General features: G+C 42.0%; 1 protein-coding gene across 3 annotated transcripts in view; it reads right to left on the minus strand.

Moving 5' to 3' along the window:
- The window catches only part of LOC135512066 (dual specificity mitogen-activated protein kinase kinase 6), a 48,356-nt gene extending 36,157 nt beyond the window's left edge, over positions 1-12,199 (minus strand). The window contains exon 1 of one of the 3 annotated variants that reach the window (XM_064933692.1): positions 11,905-12,199. In XM_064933692.1, coding sequence (XP_064789764.1) covers positions 11,905-11,995 — 91 coding nt within the window. In that variant the 5' untranslated portion in view covers positions 11,996-12,199. Of the gene's footprint in view, positions 1-7,941; positions 8,024-11,158; positions 11,385-11,904 lie in introns of those variants that run through there. The other 2 variants (XM_064933691.1, XM_064933693.1) reach the window with 2 other exon arrangements.
- Positions 12,200-20,273: the final 8,074 nt, after the last annotated feature.

Here is a 20,273-nt window from a genome sequence, read left to right on the forward strand (position 1 = left end):
CTATCAGCAGTGCAGACCGCATTCGAGAAAAATACAAGGTTCCCTGGGGTGATTGGGTGTATAGATGCCACCCATATTACCACCAGGGGACCTTTCAACAATAGAGATGACTACATAAACAGAAATGGCCATTCCACCTTTCAACTCCAGGAAGTATGCAACAGCCAGCTCATGTTAACAAACATCTACACAGTGAATGCTGGTTCAGTGCACGATGCCAGAATGTACATGACCAGCGAACTCAAGACCCACCTGGAGACCAACCCACTACCCAAGCAATATCATCTGCTCAGGTAGTTTGCATACACCGAGTGTGGACTTAATTGTCCCATTCAGAAACAGCTGCCACCTTCAAGATGAACAAAAGCGTTTCAAAATCAGGTCCACATTTTGACACATTGAGAGGGCGTTTGGCTACTGCATGTGTTCTCCACAACTTGGTCCTGATCCATGAAGGATTCACCAAGGAAATACCAGGAGGCCACCATTGACCCCGTCCCTGACCCCATCCCTGACAGGTAGGAATGCTGAAGAGGGAGGTACCGAACTAGCCTAGCTGAAGTGAGATCCCCAACTGGCCTAGCTGAAGAGGGAGATCCCGAACTGGCCTAGCTGAAGAGGGAGATCCCGAACTGGCCTAGCTGAAGAGGGAGAACCCGAACTGGCCTTGCTGAAGAGGGAGAACCCGAACTGGCCTTGCTGAAGAGGGAGATCCCGAACTGGCCTAGTTGAAAAGGGAGAACCCGAACTGGGCTAGCTGAAGAGGGAGAACCCGAACTGGCCTTGCTGAAGAGGGAGAACCCGAACTGGCCTAGCTGAAGAGGGAGATCCCGAACTGGCCTTGCTGAAGAGGGAGAACCCGAACTGGCCTAGCTGAAGAGGGAGATCCCGAACTGGCCTTGCTGAAGAGGGAGAACCCGAACTGGCCTTGCTGAAGAGGGAGAACCCGAACTGGCCTATCTGAAGAGGGAGATCCCGAACTAGCCTAGCTGAAGAGAGAACCTGAACTAGCCTAGCTGAAGGAGAACTAAGCTCCAAAACATATTTACACATTTGATACTATATTCCTCTTATTTTATTCGATTGAATGACAGGTTGTTGTAGTCCCAGCAGCAATTTTCCAACATCTAGTGGAAAGCCTTCCCAGAAGAGTGGAGGCTGTTTTTAGCGGCCAAAGGTGGACCAACTCCATATTAATGCCCATGATTTTGGAATTAAATGTTCGACGAGCAGGTGTCCACACACACTACATGACCAAATGTGTCTTGCCATTACGCATGTGAATACTTTGGAACAGATTTCCAAAATGTTAATTACTTGGAGCTGATTTGCTTGTGTTGTAACAGTATTTTGGTCCACGGACCGCCAGTTGGGAACCCCAGGTATAGTACATAAGCATATTTGATCAATAAATTATAATTGGATTTCATGAGAATTTTTTGTGTGTGTTTGTGTGCAAGCACAAGTTAATTAACAAAGCCAGTTATTTATGTTTCCATTTTAATAAAACATGTTCCAAAACAATTAGTTATTAACAATTTCAGTTAAACATACAATCAAGGAAAATCTCAGGAGAATGTTATTAGTTGACAAATAAACAATAAATAAATACATTTAGGCTACTGTTCTTTGAAATTCTGGAGAGCAGCGGTAAATTGTTTAAGAAAATAGTTTCACTGTGTGCTTGAAGTGTTTGTTTTGTTTCTTGAAGTGCAATGATACTGTCTAGTTTTGACCTCGAGCATCTCTTCTGGTATTATTTTTGGATTGTTTGTAGGGAGTGGTGTTGGTATGAGGATTATAAGGTGTTGTATTAGAGAGAGAGGGTGACAGGGTGTCAGTGCTACTGTAGGTGTGGGTGACCGTAGGTGTGCTACTGTGGGTGACCGTGTGGGAAAAGATGATATAATGACTGCAGGGGGGGTCACAGCATCCTCAATGAACTAGAACTCCCACTTTCTTCTCCCCTGACCAGTCTTTTGATGTCCATCAATGATGGCATTGTACCTGTGTGACACAATATTTTGGCATCATGAGTGAACATTAACAACATTTCCATTCCAGTCAAAAGGGAGCATACATTTTTATACTGGTCCCCCGTGGGAATGTGTTGCAACGCTACCAACTGAGCCACACTAAGGCAGTCTCTCTCACTCTCTGAAAGTGAGAGAACAAGCTAGCAAAAGGAAAGAAAGAAGAGAAAGACAAAGAGGAGGTAGCTACATAACAACACACACACTTTGCATCGCACATCTCCCATGTCACAGTATAACTTTTTCTCTTGAAGCATTAGAGCTACACTTTTCCCAGGCCTTATTCTTCTTGGTAACGGGGCTCTCATGTATTTATCAGAAGCATTACAGATGAGTAGGTCTAGTTAAATCCTGAAATAGAACAAAACAAACTTCAACAGTTTGCCTAGCTAAATGTTAGTGAGTAAGCTAGCTAATGTTAGCCAGCTAAGCTTGCTAAGACGAGACTGCTTGAGTTTCTAGTTAGCTAAGTAACCAAGCTGGTTACACTGCTAAAAACTAAAAAAGTAAATTAACAAAGTTCAACATTTGTTCAATTGCAAGTTAATTGACAAATAGTGCCTTTACTCACCCGTAGTGCTTCCGCTGTTCTTCATCTTCTACATTTTAATTTGCCACACAAGACCTTTTCAAACTTTTTTATATGTTAGCTAGGGTTCGCAAACTTTTTCCCTTGTTGAACGCATCTCAGATGTAACTCATGCAGTGGAATGTTTTTGTTGTTATTGATCAGTTGAATCAACAAATCACAGCACATGTTGATGGGTACACTTCCTGCTTTTATTTCATGCTTTGCACCTATGGGTACACTTGCAATGGCTGAAAGTCCACCCATGGCTGTACATTCACAGGAGAGGAGAAAATGACCGATCATTTAGCTGGCCAATTACATCATCCGAAATACCATTATGTCACAGCCCTACCCCCAACAGCACATTTTTGTTGGACCCCCGGGCAAAAACACCCGATTCAATTTGTCAAGGGCTTGATGATTAGTTGACAAGTAGAATCAGGTGTGCTTGTCCGGGTCCACAAAAAAAAGTTGCAAAGGGTCTGAAACTTTCCAGTAAATTCTAGGATTTTTCTAGAAATTTTCCATGGGAAGTTAAGCCCGGGAATTTTGCTTATATTCATCAAAAAAGTTAAGCTAACAGTGAACCTTTTTTGTGGGATACACATAAGGCAATTCTAGGTCTTGTGGCATATTTTGGTTAACCTCTTGTAACAAGGGGGCAGTATTTTCATTAACGTTCCCAAAGTAAATGGAATATTTTGCCAGGACATGATGCTAGAATATGCATATAATTAACAGCTTAGGATAGAAAACACTCTAAAGTTTCCAAAACTGTAAAAATATTGTCTGTGAGTATAACAGAACTGATATTGCAGGTGAAAGCCTGAGAAAAATCCAATCCGGAAGTGACTCATGTTTTGAAAGCTCTGTGTTCCAATGCGTCCCTATTGAGCAGTGAATGGGCTATCAACCAGATTACTTTTTCTACGTATTCCCCAAGGTGTCTACAGCATTGTGACGTAGTTTTACGCCTTTATGTTGAAGAATACCCGTAAGCGGCTACATTGTGTAAGTGGTCACCTGATGGCTCAGAGTGATTCTCGCGTAAAATACAGAGGTAGCCATTTTTCCTTCCGCTCCTACTGAAAAACCAATTGTCCCGGTGGATATATTATCGAATACATATTTGAAAAACACCTTGAGGATTGATTATAAACGATGTTTGACATGTTTGTCGATATTATGGAGCTAATTTGGAATATTTTTCGGCGTTGTCGTGACCGCAATTTCCGGTCGGTTTCTCAGCCAAACGTGAAGAACAAACGGAGCTATTTTTCCTACAAAAATAATATTTAAAAAAAAAAAGGAACATTTGCTATCTAACTGGGAGTCTCTTGAGTGAAAACATCCGAAGCTCATCAAAGGTAAACAATTTAATTTAGTTACCTGCTGCTAGCTGGACATAATGCTATGCTAGGCTATCGATAAACTTACACAAATGCTTGTCTTGCTTTGGCTGTAAAGCATATTTTGAAAATCTGAGATGACAGGGTGATTTACAAAAGGCTAAGCTGTGTTTCAATATATTTCACTTGTGATTTTCATGAATAGGAATATTTTCTAGTAATATTTATATGTGTTGCATTATGCTAATTAGGGTCAGTTGATGATTACGCTCCCGGACCCGGGATGGGGTGTTACAACATAAACAATTCCCAATTCAATGGAATTGCAACCCTCTGCATGCACAGTGCATTCTTCCATCACATGTACAGCTGATTCTGAAGATCTTGCACACTAATGAGATGCTATTGAGCCCACACTACTACACTGTCTGAGCCAAGGACTTCATGCTTTCTGGTAAATTTTGATTACAAAACTGGGTGGGGTGAATATATTTTATATGACATACATGTTTTTTGTTAACTTGTAAATAGTAGCCTACAGCAAAGTGTGTTTAAATAATTTATAACAATTTCTGCTAGTTTTAGCTTGCTTGAGCCTGCTAGCTGAGTGTTAATTCACCTGTTTCCATACATGTTTTATTTAAAATAAAATATCTTACAAAGGAGTTGTATAATCTAACCACTTTACTATTTATCTGTACATGGAATTGCATGTTTTTTTAACTCATTTTTTTCTCATCTTGACAGGAAAATGCCACAGGCACTATCTGATGTGTGGAGACATTTTACTGCAGCTAACGTAGAAGGAAATGTGGTCTACATTTGCAAATACTGTGCCAAATGTGAAGAATGCAACAAAGATGCAGAATCATCTGGCCAAAGTGCATAAAATTCCCTCAGCGCTCACAACAAGCAACCTCTGACAAAAGTCCCTGTACTTCTATTCGAGGTGAAAATTGTGAATCAGACACCTTATCAATAGCAACAGCTTATGGTCCTCCTGGAATCAGAAGGCTTTTTTCTCAATGGAGGAACGTAGTCAGAGAAATGCTGATGAATGTCTTGCTCGAGCTGTGTATGCAACTGGTTCACCTCTGTTGCTCACAGGCAATGTGTATTGGAAGAGATTTCTGAATGTTCTTCGCCCAGCATACACCCCTCCAACCAGACATGCTTCACCTACTTTTTTGCTGGATGCAGAGTTTAACAGCTTTCAAGTGAACGTCAAGCATATCATAGAGAATGCAGACTGAGAATCCATCTCTGATGGTTGGTTGAATGTTCGTGGGCAAGGAATAATTAACTACATCATCTCCACCCCTCAACAAGAGCACAGACACAAGGGACAAAAGACACACCAGTCTCCACATTGCAGATGAGCTGAAGGTAGTCATCAATGACCTTGGACCACAGAAGGTATTTGCACTTATGACAGACAATGCTGCGAACATGAAGGCTGCTTGGTCTAAAGTGGAGGAGTCCGACCCTCACATCACACCCATTGGCTGTGCTGCTCATGCATTGAATCTGCTCCTCGATGACATCATGGCACTGAAAACAATGGATACACTCTACAAGAGAGCCAAGGAAATGGTTAGGTATGTGAAGGGTCATCAAGTTCTCACCAATTAAAGTGAGAAGAATAAGAGCACCACATTGAAGCTGCCCAGCAACACCCGTTGGGGTGGTGTTGTCATCATGTTTGACAGTCTCCTGGAGGGGAAGGAGTCTCTCCAAGAAATGGCCATATCACAGTCTGCCGATATGGACAGCCCCATCAAGAGGATCCTCCTGAATTATGTATTTTGGGAGAGTGGTAAGCAGCCTGAAACTCCTGACCTATAGCAGTAGCCATTGCATGCACAGATTTAGGGAGACAATGTCATCCTGTCTGATTTTCAGACTCTGCTTGCAGATGTAAGAGAAGAAATCCGTACTGCCCTGCCCACTTCACTGTTTCTTCAAGCAGAGGAAACTGCAGTTCTGAAATATATCAAAAAGTGTGAAGGCTTCTGCCTGAAGCCCATACACACCGCGTGTATGTTGGACCCCAAGTATGCTAGCAAGAGCATCCTGTCTGGTGCAGAGATCAACAAGGCCTATGGTGTCATCACTACTGTGTCTCGCTACTTTCGCCTGGATGAGGGCAAATTTCTTGGCAGTCTGGTGAAGTACACTTCCAAGCAAGGGCTTTGGGATGGAGATGCAATATGGCAATCGTGCCAAAAAATCTCATCAGCCACCTGGTGGAAGGGACTTCGTGGATCTGAGGCTCTTTCCCCTGTTGCATCCATCATCCTCCAAATCCCACCAACATCAGCTGCCTCAGAGCCAACTGGTTCCTGTTTGGGAAAACACACACACACCAAAGCACAAAACAGGCTGACCAATACAAGGGTTGAAATATTGGTGGCCAACTGGGAAAATCTGAGGCTTGTTGAGCCTGACAACAAGCCATCCTCAACAAGGTTGGACAGTGACAGTGAAGATGAGGCCTCAGTCTGATGTTCAAGATGTGGAAATTGAGGAGGTCCAGGGAGTAGACATGGAAGCCAACCAAAGCTTTAGTTTCTAGACTATACTTTTACAGATGTATGTTGAAAACATTTTTGGGAGATGCGATGGATCATTGGGGATCATATTCCCTTTTGTTGTTCAGTGAAATCATCCCATGTGAAGAGTCAACTCATTTCATTCAAGTTAAATTCGGAACTGAATTGTTTTTTTGTTTTTTTCTATTGGAAGGATTGAATCATTTGCAGTTATGTCTATTTATGATAAGGTAAAATGTTTGTCTCCATATATGGTAAATATATCCAATTAAAAAACATCTACATTTAAACGCTATCAATATTAATTTGCATATATTCCTGATAATTCCCACAGAAAGTGTCCACTTCTGAATTCTCCCCAAAATGTGCAACCCTAGCTCTGATATAGGAACAATACGTTTAAGTTTGAAATGATTCCGTTTGATTAGAGAATGAATCTATGCGATTCTGTTCAATGCGATATGATACACTAACATTCAATGCATGAACACATTAATTTTCCATTCTAAATTAAAATCAAATCTGCTGCCGATGAAGTTCATGAGTTGGGCCTCTGAACTGGATCTGTCTGAGCTGACTTCTGTATGTGTGAGTGTAAATTATGCATGTCTAGTTTGTAAGTACTATGTGTGTGTGTTTGTGTGAATAAGGTAGGCGGGGGGGGTGCAATGTCACCTGATTTTGTTGTTGTAACGACTTTCTTCTGTTGAAGGAGGAGCGGACCAAAATGCAGCGTGATGGTTACTCATGTTTATTGAATGAAAGTAGACTAGACGTGAAATAACTGAACATGAACAAAAACAACAGACGGAACCGTGAAAAAACTATACAGCCTGTCTGGTGAAACTAAACACAGAGACAGGAACAATCACCCACGAAATACTCAAAGAATATGGCTGCCTAAATATGGTTCCCAATCAGAGACAACGATAATCACCTGACTCTGATTGAGAACCGCCTCAGGCAGCCATAGACTAACGCTAGACATCCCACAAAACCCCAAGACAAAAACACACCACAATAACCCATGTCACACCTAGGCTGACCGAATAAATGAAGAATAAACATAATATATTTCGACCAGGGCGTGACAGTTGTTGCAATGAATATATAGCAGAAGTTTGGATTCCACCCCATCGCAAAATCAAATGTTTTTTTTAACGTTTAGAAGTTTAGTGAGCTTATTTTCTCCTCCAGCATTGGCCATCCATGCGCCTCGCAAAAGTGATTCCTCATTATTAAATCATCAACATTATCCTGTATATCATTAAAATGGCGCAGGAGATGAAGGCTGACGTTTTACGTGTCCCCAACCGGTTGTGTTATTTTGTTCGTTAATTTGCGTTGTTTGTAACTTATTTTGTACATAATGTTGCGGGTACTGTCTTTTATGACCGAAAAAATAACTTCTAGACATCAGGACTGCAATTACTCACTACGGACTAGCAGAATCCTCTTTTTCCTTTCATGACTTTGACGAGCCCGACATGAAGGATACACTGCTTCCTCGGGAACAGGCCCAGATCCCCATGATCTGCGTGAAGAGGCAGAGAAAGAAGGGCGAAGGTCAGGCTGCCTTCTGAGAATTTGTAGGCGATTGAATAAACCCCCACTTCCCTCCATTCTGCTAGCAAACCTGCAATCTTTGGACAATAAAATCGACAAGTTACACGGAAGATTAAACTACCAACAGGACATTAAAACTGATGGACGACGACATCAACATACAGTTGGCTGGTTATATGATGTACCGGCAGGATAGAACAGCGACATCTGGTAAGACAAGGGGTGGCGGTCTATGTATTTTTGTAAACAACAACTGGTGCACGATATCTAAGGAAGTCTCGAACTATTGCTCACCAGAGGTAGAGTATCTCATGATAAGCTGTAGACCACACTATCTACCTAGTGAGTTTTCATCTGTGTTCTTCGTAGCTGATTTACATACCACCATAGTCAGAGGCTGGCACTAAGACAGCATTGAATGAGCTGTGTTCTGCCATAAGCAAGCAAGAAAACACTCACCCAGAGGCGGCGCTCCTAGAAGCAGGGGACTTTAAATGTAGGGAAACATAAATCCGTTTTACCAAATTTCTATCAGCGTGTTAAATGTGCAATCAGAGGGAAAAAACTCCACCTTTACTGCACACACACAGAGACACAAACATACCTCTCCCTCGCACTCCATTTGCTAAATCTGACCATAATTCTATCCTCCTGATTACTGCTTACAAGCAAAAAAATAAAGAAGGAAGCATCAGTGACTAGATCAATAAAAAAGTGGTCAGATGAAGCAGATGCTAAGCTACAGGACTGTTTCACTATCACAGACTCCAATATGTTCCAGGTTTCCTCTGATGGCATTGAGGAGTACACCACATCAGCTATTGCATTCCTCAACAACTGCATCGTTAAAAATCACAAATGGTCCTTTTGTTCAATTAATTATGTCGATATATATCCAAAATGTAAACTTGTTTGACGCGTTTGATCCAACTTTGTCACGCCCTGGTCTATATTTATTATGTTTATCTTCATTTATTGGGTCAGGCCAGGGTGTGACATGCGTTTATTTGCGGTGTGTTTCGTCTTGGGGTTGTGTGGGGTGTATAGCATAGTCTATGGCTGCCTGAGGCGGTTCTCAATCAGAGTCAGGTGATTATCGTTGTCTCTGATTGGGAACCATATTTAGGTAGCCATATTCTTTGAGTATTTCGTGGGTGTTTGTTCCTGTCTCTGTGTCTTCACCAGATAGGACTGTTTAGGTTTTCACGTGTTTTTGTTCATGTTCAGTATTTTCTCGTCTAGTCTACTTTCATTCAATAAACATGAGTAACCATCACGCTGCATTTTGGTCCGCTCCTCCTTCAACAGAAGAAAGCCGTTACAGAATCACCCACCACAACAGGACCAAGCGGCGTGGTAACAGGCAGCAGGTGCAGCGAAAGGAGGAATGGACATGGGAGGACAAATTGTTTGGAGAAGGACCCTGGGATCAGCCTGGAGAATATCGCCGTCCCAAAGAAGAACTGGAGGCGGAGAGAGCTGAGAGGCGCAGAGAGATGAGAGGCGCTGGTATGAAGAGGCAGCACGGCGACGCGGTTGTTAGCCCGAGAGTCAGCCCCAAAAAGTTCTTGGGGGGGGAGTCACAGGGAGTATGGCTACGCCAGGTAGGAGACCTGCGCAAACTTCCTGTGCTTACCGGGGGGCTAAAGAGACCGGGCAGGCACCGTATTATGCTGTGCATAATGCACGGTGTCTCCAGTGCGGGTGCATTGCCCGGTGCGTTCTATTCCAGCTTCGCGTATCGGCCGGGCTAGATTGAGCGTCGAGCCAAATGCCATGAAGCCAGCTCTACGCATCTGGTCCCCAGTGCGTCTCCTTGGGCCGGCTTACATAGCACCAGCCTTACGCTCGGTGTCCCCGGTTCGCCTGCATAGTACAGTGCGGGCTATTCCACCTTGCCGCACTGGCAGAGCGACCGGGAGTATTCAACCAGGTAAGGTTGGGCAGGCTCGGTGTTCAAGAGCTCCAGTGCGCCTGCACGGTCGGGTCAACAGAAGAAAGCCGTTACAAACTTGCGCAACGTGACTACAAAGTATCTCAAAAGTTACCTGTAAGCATTGTCCAAACATTTCAAACTACTTTTGTAATACAACTTCAGGTATTTTTTTACGTAAATAATCGATAAAATTGAAGACAGGATGAACAGCGTTCAATACAGGATGATAACAAAGTGTAGCGAGCATTTCTGGTCATGCGCCTCTAACAGCACACTTCAAGTTTTCTACCTGCAGCAAACCTAGTGAATAATGCTAGAAATACTGGTCCCCCCCAGAAAAATGTAATGGCCCTAACTAGAAGGAATATGGTGCCCTTTGTGACACATCCGATAATTGTACTCCTGGCTATGCTAATCTTATTTGAATCATATACTGTACATTTTTTCTCCTTGATGATCTGTCAAAATTCATGTTCACCCCAGCAGTGGATGCTAATAAGGGAAGGCCGACTCGTAAAAACTTCTGGATTTATAGAAGTAATAAAACAATTAGGCATGTGGTGTGAAAACACTCCAAGACTTTCAAAGATGCAAATGCTGTCTGAAAAGATTAGATCATGGGTGTAAAACTAATTCCATGGAGTGCCCAGAGTCTGCTGGTTTCTCTTTTAATGTGTGTCCAATGGAGACCAAGACAACCAGGTGAGGGGAACTCCTAATTAATCAGTGACCAGTAATCATTAAATCAGTAATCATTCATTAACCAAGTACAAGGGAGCAGCGCACACCTGCAGACACTCATCCCTCCATAGAATACATTTGACACCTGTGGATTCATTAGGTCAGTAGAAATGCATTCCAGAGGGTTATAGAAGTTGGTTCTGATTATTGTCTCTAGGCATACTCTTGTGCAGTTGTCTTGAGAGAATTCCCTTACAAAAAAAGATTGCACTTTTACTAAAGTTTCAAAACAGCTGTAACTGCAGTCAACTGATATTTTGGACACAGTAATTGTTGCTATGGCGTAACACTGTAAAATTACTGCAATAACAAAAAACGTATTTTGGAAGCAGTATTTGCAGCATACTGCAATCTGTTTTCGTGAGGGAAAGCTGTTAGAGCTGACATAAAATATTCTACTAGATACTTACTGACTGTGACAAGGACAATTTTGCTTGGAGACTCGTATTTTAATAGCATATTACCCTGTTCCTTTGGCTGTTTGCATCAGTAGACGTTCACACAGCAGATCTAAATTTAGCTTTTTATTTGTTGAAATGTCTACATTATTTATTACTGCAGGAACAAAGCTCAGTCACTAGGACGAGGCGTCCCAATAATTTTCCATTGCGCACCACTGACACTGAAAACAAAACCGCAACAAGAAGAAAATGGTCAGTAACTTGTGTGATTTTCAAAAATCCGTTTGAACTTTACTTAACCTGGCTACAACGCATGCACAATACTGTACACACAGTTCGCAGTTAATGGATGCACCTAGTGTGAAAGTGCAAATGCAGTGCAATACATGTATTCTATGCATTACCTTGCACATGCAACATCTCGTCGAAATGTTTATGGATAGTGCATGCTTTAAAGGCGTTGCAATGTTAAGTCTGCAGTGTGTTGCTGACTATGACATGTTGCTGACTATGACAGTTATATCTACGCTATAACATCTCTGGTACAAGAGGACTGCAAATACCGTAAAAATTAGCAATGATTGTTAGACAGCATTGTCTTACCAGGAACTCTGCAAAAGAAAATATCTAAACAGGAAATGCTGACCCTTTTAACGTATCAAACTTTAAAATGCATTGACTATATCCAACCTGCAGACAATACAGAGCTGATTGCATATCAGTATTTTTGCACAGATCGCATGTAATATTCTTACCTCCCTTTGGCTGAGACATTTCCTCTTTACTTTGATCGGGGGGAGGGGAAGCACAAAAGACTTTGCCTTCTTTCTCACTCCCTCCCTCCATCGCCCTCGCACGGGAGCTTGCTTTGCAATAAAGATGCAAAATACAAGCAGCGATCTTTATGCACTTGGAGCCTTTTTGCGTTTGAACCGTGTGTGTCCGTGCAAAGAGCAATATTACAATTGCACACCTTGCAAAACGGTCTGGAACCTTGCAAAACGGTCTGGAAATTGGTAATTTTGCAATTGTATTGCAAAGAATTCTCAGCGGCACTTAAATAATGGGCTACGGCTGGCAGCTGAAAGCTACTAATTTCGATCAGACAGTGCGAGCCAGCGACGGAAGAGGAAGCGAGACATACCACTCGCTGTTTTTTTTCCCAATGAAAGTCGATGAACTAAGTATACCAGACCCAGCTAAGACGCACCATGTTATGTAGACCGGCACTGACAGTTTTTTTTAATGGTAAAATGCCTGAGTGAACTATCTTCATTTATCCACCATCTTTGGTGTGAGCCATTGGCCTATGTTTTTTTGCTATGGGGGATCATTGGGACGTCCCTACCATAACCATTGCTTAACCTTAATCCTTACCTTAACCATTTAAATGTCAACTTCAATGGGGGGTAGGGACGTCCCAAGGATTCCAGATATCAATAACCATTGGCCTGTTTTACAAACGTTCAAACTGCTTGGGCGAAAGGATTGTGGGAACTGTAGTCAATTATGTAGTTATGCATACTGTATTACAGCATTGTATTACTTTACTGCAGTATCTGAGTATGGCTATGTGTGATAAATGATCAGCATGTTTTCTCTGGCTGCTATATTAAACTTTATATAGCTATAGTGCTGTGAAAAAGTATTTTCCTCCTTTCTAATTTTCTCTACTTTAGCATATTTTTTTATACTGAATTTGATCAGATCCTCAACCAAAACCTAATATTAGATAACGGGAACCTGAGTGAACAAATAATACAACAGTTACGTACTTATTTCATTTATTTCCTAAACAAAGTTATGCAATACCTAATGCCCTATGTGTAACAGTAATTGCTCCCTTACACTCAACTGGTTATGCCACCTTTAACAACAATGACTCCAACCAAACGCTTCCTATAGTTGTTGATCAGTCTCTCACATCGCTGTGGAGGAATTTTGACCCACTCTTCCATGAAGAACTGCTTCATGTTTGAAGGCTATATAGCATCTTCTCTTATTTCCGGTATTTTATTATATATATATATATATAATGAACAAAAATATAAATGCAACATGCAACAATTTCAAATATATTACTGAGTTACAGTTCACATGAGGAAATTGAAATCAATTAATTTGGCCTTAAACTATGGATTTCACATGACTGGAATACAGATATGCATCTGTTGGTCACAGATACCGTAGAAAAAAATGTATTTTTGTGCATTCAAATTGCCATTGATAAAACACATGCCTGCCCATACCTTAACCCTACTGCCACCATGGGGCACTCTGTTCACAACGTTGACATCAGCAAGTCGCTCGACCACACGACCTGATACACATGGTTTGTGGTTGTGAGGCCAATTGGATGTACTGCCAAACTTTCTAAAATGATGTTGGAGGGGGCTTATGGTAGAGAAATGAACATTAAATTATCTAGTAACAGCTCTGGTGGACATTCCTGCAGTCAGCATGCCAATTTCACGCTCCCTCAAAACTTGAGACATCCGTGGCATTGTGTTGTAAGACAGAACTGCACATTTTAGAGGGGCCTCTTATTGTCCCCAGCACAAGGTGCACCTGTGTAATGTCCATGCTGTTTAATCAGCTTGTTGATATGGCACACCTGTCGGGTGAATGGATTATCTTGCAAATAAGAAATGCTCACTAACAGGGATGTAAACAAACCCAGACGATGGCAATTTGAATACACAAAAATACAACCGCAACATGTGTGATAGGTGGGTGTGTGCGTGCGTGGTGATGAGTTTGTGTATCTATTAAGGATGTAAAGATTCACCAATATGCATCTGTCACCGATTCAATTTTTTAAGATATGAGTGGATTGGTCCAACAACCCCAAACCAATCCAAATATAGCATAAAAATGTAAGTATTTTTTTCAAACGTTAAGAATCGCCGGTTCACAAAATGATTTTGCTCATAGGACATTCAATAAATAAAGGATAATAGTTTTCACGTCGATTCACCTGGTCAGTCTATGTCATGGAAAGAACAGGTGTATCTAATGTTTTGTACACTCGGTGTATACTGTATGGTCATCTTTAGGTATACAGGGTAAAGTTGATAATTTCATAACGAGGACAGTAATCACTTTTGCAAGGCACACGGGATTTAACAAGTGTAATCAATAAGGGATCATAGATTTTACCTGGATTCACCTGGTCAGTCTATGTCATGGAAAAACCGGAAATATATAAATACTTACGGTAATATACTAGTGGTAATGTCATGTACTTCTAGAAGTAGTGGGTGGAGGAGTCAGGCGCAGAGAGCAGGGTAGTTGATATGTGGAATACTTATTCCCAAAACAACAGTGTCGGTCAACGCCACACACACGGGCGCAATAAGACCCAGTCCAAAACAACAGGACGAAACGGTTCGAGAACAAAATACTTCCACAGAAATCACACACACATTAAAATAAAAGAAAACAATCCTGCACAAAAGCCGGCGGGCCTACCGGGATTAAATAGCCCAAAACCAAAACAAGAAACAGGTGCAACTAATCAGAAAAAACTAAATGAAACAGGAAAGTGAATTGGTGGCAGCTAGTAGGCCGGCGACCATGACCGCCGAGCGCCGCCCGAACAGGAAGAGGCACCATCTTCGGTGGGATTCGTGACAGATAATATATACGTTGTCACGATTTTCTGGTGAAAGAGAAGAGGACCAAAATGCAGCGTGGGTCTCTTTATACATCTTTAATGAAAGATGAACAATATACAAAAACAAGAACCATGAAAAACCAAAACAGCCCTATCTGGTGCAACAAACACAGAGACAGGAACAATCACCCACGAAATACTCAAAGAATATGGCTGCCTAAATATGGTTCCCAATCAGAGACAACGATAAACACCTGCCTCTGATTGAGAACCACTCTAGGCAACCATGGACTTACCTAGACTACTCTACTAAACACAACCCCATTAATCTACAAAACCCCTAGACAAGACTAACACATAATCACCCATGTCACACCCTGGCCTGACAAAAAAAAACAACGAAAAACACAAAATACTAAGGCCAGGGCGTGACACATGTGAACAGGAGTAATAGTGACCAGTAGCAGGATAAAAAAGACAGATACAAATGGTAATGGCAAACAATAATTTAACAGTGGCCAGGGGATAGAAGCTGTTTAGGAATCTGCTGGTCTGATCCTTGATGTACCGGTACCGTCTGCCAGACAGGAGCATGGAGAATAGTCTGGCTGGATGGTCTCGATGGAGCAGTTGTAGAAGTTACTGAGGGCATCTGAGAGGCCATGACAACTCTTTTCAGCCTCCTGAGGGAGAAGATGCACTGCCGTGCATTCTTCACAACTGTGCTGGTGTGAGAGGACCATGATAAGTCCTCAGCGATGTGGACACAGAGGAACTTGAAGATCTTGGCCCTCTTTACTGCGGCCTCGTGGATGTAGGGTGTGCACCCACCCCTGTTTCCTGAAGTCCACGATCAGCTCCTTGATCTTGCTGATGTTGTGAGAGAGGTTGTTGTCCTGGCACCACACTGACAGGTCTCTGACTTTCTCCCTGTATGCTGTCTCATCGGCATTGGTGATCAGGTTGACCACGGTTATGTCGTCAGCAAACTTGATGATGGAGTTGGTGTTGTGGGTGAAAATATAATACAATTGAATTTGTCATGTGCTTCGTGAACAACAATTAAAACACGTAATAATAAAAGTATACTAGATACACAATGAGCAATAATAACCTGGCTATAGACAAGTGGTACCAGTACTGAGCCGATGTGCAGTGGTATGAGGTAATTGAGGTAGATATAACTAGAAATAAAGTGACAGATAGTAAACAGTAGCAGAAGCATGTTATGAGTAAAAAATGTTAGTGCAAAAAGGGGTGTTGTGGAAATTCTAATCAATAATGAGGAGAGACAAGGTCAATCAGAATATTACTTTATTCAAAACATACAGTGCCTTGCAAAAGTATTCACCCCCTTGGCGTTTTTCCTATTTTGTTGCATTACAACCTGTAATTTAAATTGATTTTTATTTGCATTTCATGTAATGGACACATAAAATAGACCAAATTGGTGAAGTGAAATGAAAAAAATGTATTGTTTCAAAAAATTCTAGCGGCACCACCAAGCAAGCGGCACCACCAAGCAAGCGGCACCACCAAGCAAGCGGCACCACCAAGCAAGCGGCACTATGAAGACCAAGGATCTCTCCAAACAGGTCAAAAACAAAGTTATGGAGAAGTACAGATCAGGGTTGAGTTATAAAAAATATCTGAAACAACTTTGAACATCTCACGGAGCACCATTAAATCCATTATTTAAAAAATGAAATAATATGGCACCACAACAAACCTGCCAAGAGAGGGCCACCCACCAAAACTCATGGACCTGGCAAGGAGGGCATTAATCAGAGAGGCAACAAAGAGACCAAATATAACCCTGAAGGAAATGCAAAGATCCACAGTGGGGATTGGAGTATCTGTCCATAGGACCACTTTAAGTCATACACTCCACAGAGCTGGGCTTTACGGAAGAGTGGCCAGAAAAAGAAAAAAGCAATTTCTTAAAGAAAAAATAAGCAAACATGTTTGGTGTTCGCCAAAAGGCATGTGGGAGTCTCACCAAAAAATATGAAGAAGGTACTCTGGTCAGATAAGACTAAAATTGAGCTTTTTGGCCATCAAGGAAAACGCTATGTCTGGCGCAAACCCAACACCTCTCATCACCCTGAGAACACGATCCCCACAGTGAAGCATGGTGGTGGCAGCATCATGCTGTGGGGATGTTTTTCATCGGCAGGGACTGAGAAACTGGTCAGAATTAAGGGAATGATGGATGGTGCGAAATACAGGAAAATTCTTGAGTGAAACCTGTTTGTCTTCCAGAGATTTGAGACTGGGATGGAGGTACACCTTCCAGCACATCAATGACCCTAAGCATACTGCTAAAGCAACACTTGAGTGGTTTAAGGGGAAATATGTACATTTCTTGGAATGGCCTAGTCAAAGCCCAGGCCTATATCTAATTGACAATCTGTGGTATGACTTAAAGATTGTTGTACACCAGCAGAACCCATCCAACTGGAAGGAGCTGGAGCGGTTTTGCCTTGAAGAATGGGCAAATATCCCAATGGCTAGATGTGCCAAGCTTATAGAGACATACCCCAAGAGACTTGCAGCTGAAATTGCTGCATAAGGTGGCTCTACAAAGTATTGAATTTGGGGGGTGTGAATAGTTATGTACACTCAAGTCTTCTGTTTTTTTGTCTTATTTCTTGTTTGTTTCACAATAAAAAATATTTAGCATCTTCAAAGTGGTAGGTATGTTGTGTAAATCAAATGATACAAACCCCCCAATAATCCATTTTAATTCCAGATTGTAAGGCAACAAAATAGGAAAAATGACAATGGGGTGAATACTTTCGCAAGCCACTGTATTAATAACATGGATTAATTATTGCAATAATGAAGCTGGTAGATGCATCACCCCTAGATGATTTGTTGAGAGCCCAAGGAGCGGATTTTGTCAGGATTTGGCCAGGGTTGATCCGGTTTTTGGTAACTAGATGCCCCCATTGTGCATTTTGACCTTTTGTTTTCCCTTGATCCCCATTATTATTTGGACCTGTGCCTCGTTTCCCCTGATTGTATTTCAACCCTTAGTTTTCCTCAGTTCTTTGCTCTGTGTTTGTATGTTAGCACCCAGCCCTAGTATTCTGTGAGCTCTTGTTAATCCCGGTGGACTCTCTTGTGGAATTCTGTTTTTTGTTCTTGTCTATTTATTTTTGAGTATCTTTTGAGGCTTTTTATGCTATACCTACCACCTTGTGGATTTACCTTTTTGTCTTGGAGGATTACCTTTGTTCTTGTGGAATTCCTTTTGAGGTTGTGGAGTTACATGTTTTCCTGAAGGACTTCCCACAAACACCAACTCCTTCTATGGGATGCGGGCTCTGAGAGAGGACAAGACCATATTAAATCAGTTGCTAGAGTTAAATCTCAGAAGCTCCTCTCAGTTCACACAGACACAATTTAGTTCTAAGAATCCTAACAGTATAATTAACATAATCTTTTAATTTCTCCACGATATGGGTCAATGCATTTAGTCCGGGTAGCTATTTGGACAAACTATTTAACAAACAATTTAAGAAATCGTATGGCTTGAAAAAGGGGAAAGGGAGTACAGAAGGTGGCTAAGCACACACCCTTGGTGACACCGTGTTGAGGGTCAGTGTGGCGGAGGTGTTGTTGCCGACTCTTACCACCACACACATGAAAACACACGCACTCTACACACACGTACACATGGGTTTTGTGTTGTAGATATGTGGTAGTAGAGTAGTGGCCTGAGGGCACACGTTTAATATGTTGTGAAATCTGTTGTGAAATGTATTTATGTGTTTTAATGTGTTTTCATGTTTTTATGTGTTGTAATGCTCTTATCCAGAGCGACTTACAGTAGTCAGTGCATACATTTTCATACTTTTTTCTTCTTGATACTGATTCCCGGTGGGACAATATACAATTTAAAATTGTATATAACTACCTTAATTTTGCTGGACCCCAGGAAGAGTAGCTACTGCTTTGGCAGCAGATAATGGGGATTCATAATAAATACAAATACCTGGTGTCAACCCGTCAGGAAGTCCAGGATCAAGTTGCAGAGATGGATGTTCAGTCCCAGCCTGGTGATGACTTTAGAGCGCACTATGGTGTTGAACGCTGAACAGTAGTCAATGAACAGAATCCTCACATAGGCACTGCTCTTTTCAAGGTGGGAGAGGGCAGAGTGGAGTGCAATTGAGATTGTGGCATCTATGGATCTGTTGGGGTAGTATGTAAGTTGGACTGGGTCCAGGGTGTCTGGCATGATAGACTTGATGTGTGCAATGACCAGCCTTTCAATGCCCTTCATTATTACAGATGTGAGTGCTTGAGGGTGGTAGTTATTGTGGCAGGATGGCTTGGAGTTTTTTGGGGATAGGAATTTAATTTTATTTTTATTTCACCTTTATTTAACCAGGTAGGCTAGTTGAGAACAAGTTCTCATTTGCAACTGCGACCTGGCCAAGATAAAGCATAGCAGTGTGAACAGACAACACAGAGTTACACATGGAGTAAACAATTAACAAGTCAATAACACACTAGGAAAAAAGGGGAGTCTATATACATTGTGTGCAAAAGGCATGAGGAGGTAGGCGAATAATTACAATTTTGCAGATTAGCACTGGAGTGATAAATGATCAGATGGTCATGTACAGGTAGAGATACTGGTGTGCAAAAGAGCAGAAAAGTAAATAAATAAAAACAGTGTGGGGATGAGGTAGGTGAAAATGGGTGGGCTATTTACAAATAGACTATGTACAGCTGCAGCGATCGGTTAGCTGCTCAGATAGCACATGTTTGAAGTTGGTGAGGGAGATAAAAGTCTCCAACTTCAGGGATTTTTGCAATTCGTTCCAGTCACAGGCAGCAGAGTACTGGAACGAAAGGCGGCCAAATGAGGTGTTGGCTTTAGGGATGATCAGTGAGATACACCTGCTGGAGCGCGTGCTACGGATGGGTGTTGCCATCGTGACCAGTGAACTGAGATAAGGCGGAGCTTTACCTAGCATGGACTTGTAGATGACCTGGAGCCAGTGGGTCTGGCGACGAATATGTAGCGAGGGCCAGCCGACTAGTGCATACAAGTCGCAGTGGTGGGTGGTATAAGGTGCTTTAGTGACAAAACGGATGGCACTGTGATGAACTGCATCCAGTTTGCTGAGTAGAGTGTTGGAGGCAATTTTGTAGATGACATCGCCGAAGTCGAGGATCGGTAGGATAGTCAGTTTTACTAGGGTAAGTTTGGCGGCGTGAGTGAAGGAGGCTTTGTTGCGGAATAGAAAGCCGACTCTTGATTTGATTTTCATTTGGAGATGTTTGATATGAGTCTGGAAGGAGAGTTTACAGTCTAGCCAGACACCTAGGTACTTATAGGTGTCCACATATTCAAGGTCGGAACCATCCAGGGTGGTGATGCTCATCGGGCATGCGGGTGCAGGCAGCGATTGGTTGAAAAGCATGCATTTGGTTTTACTAGCGTTTAAGAGCAGTTGGAGGCCACGGAAGGAGTGTTGTATGGCATTGAAG

This window comes from Oncorhynchus masou, chromosome 24 (assembly GCF_036934945.1).
Source record: "Oncorhynchus masou masou isolate Uvic2021 chromosome 24, UVic_Omas_1.1, whole genome shotgun sequence".
NCBI lineage: Eukaryota > Metazoa > Chordata > Actinopteri > Salmoniformes > Salmonidae > Oncorhynchus > Oncorhynchus masou.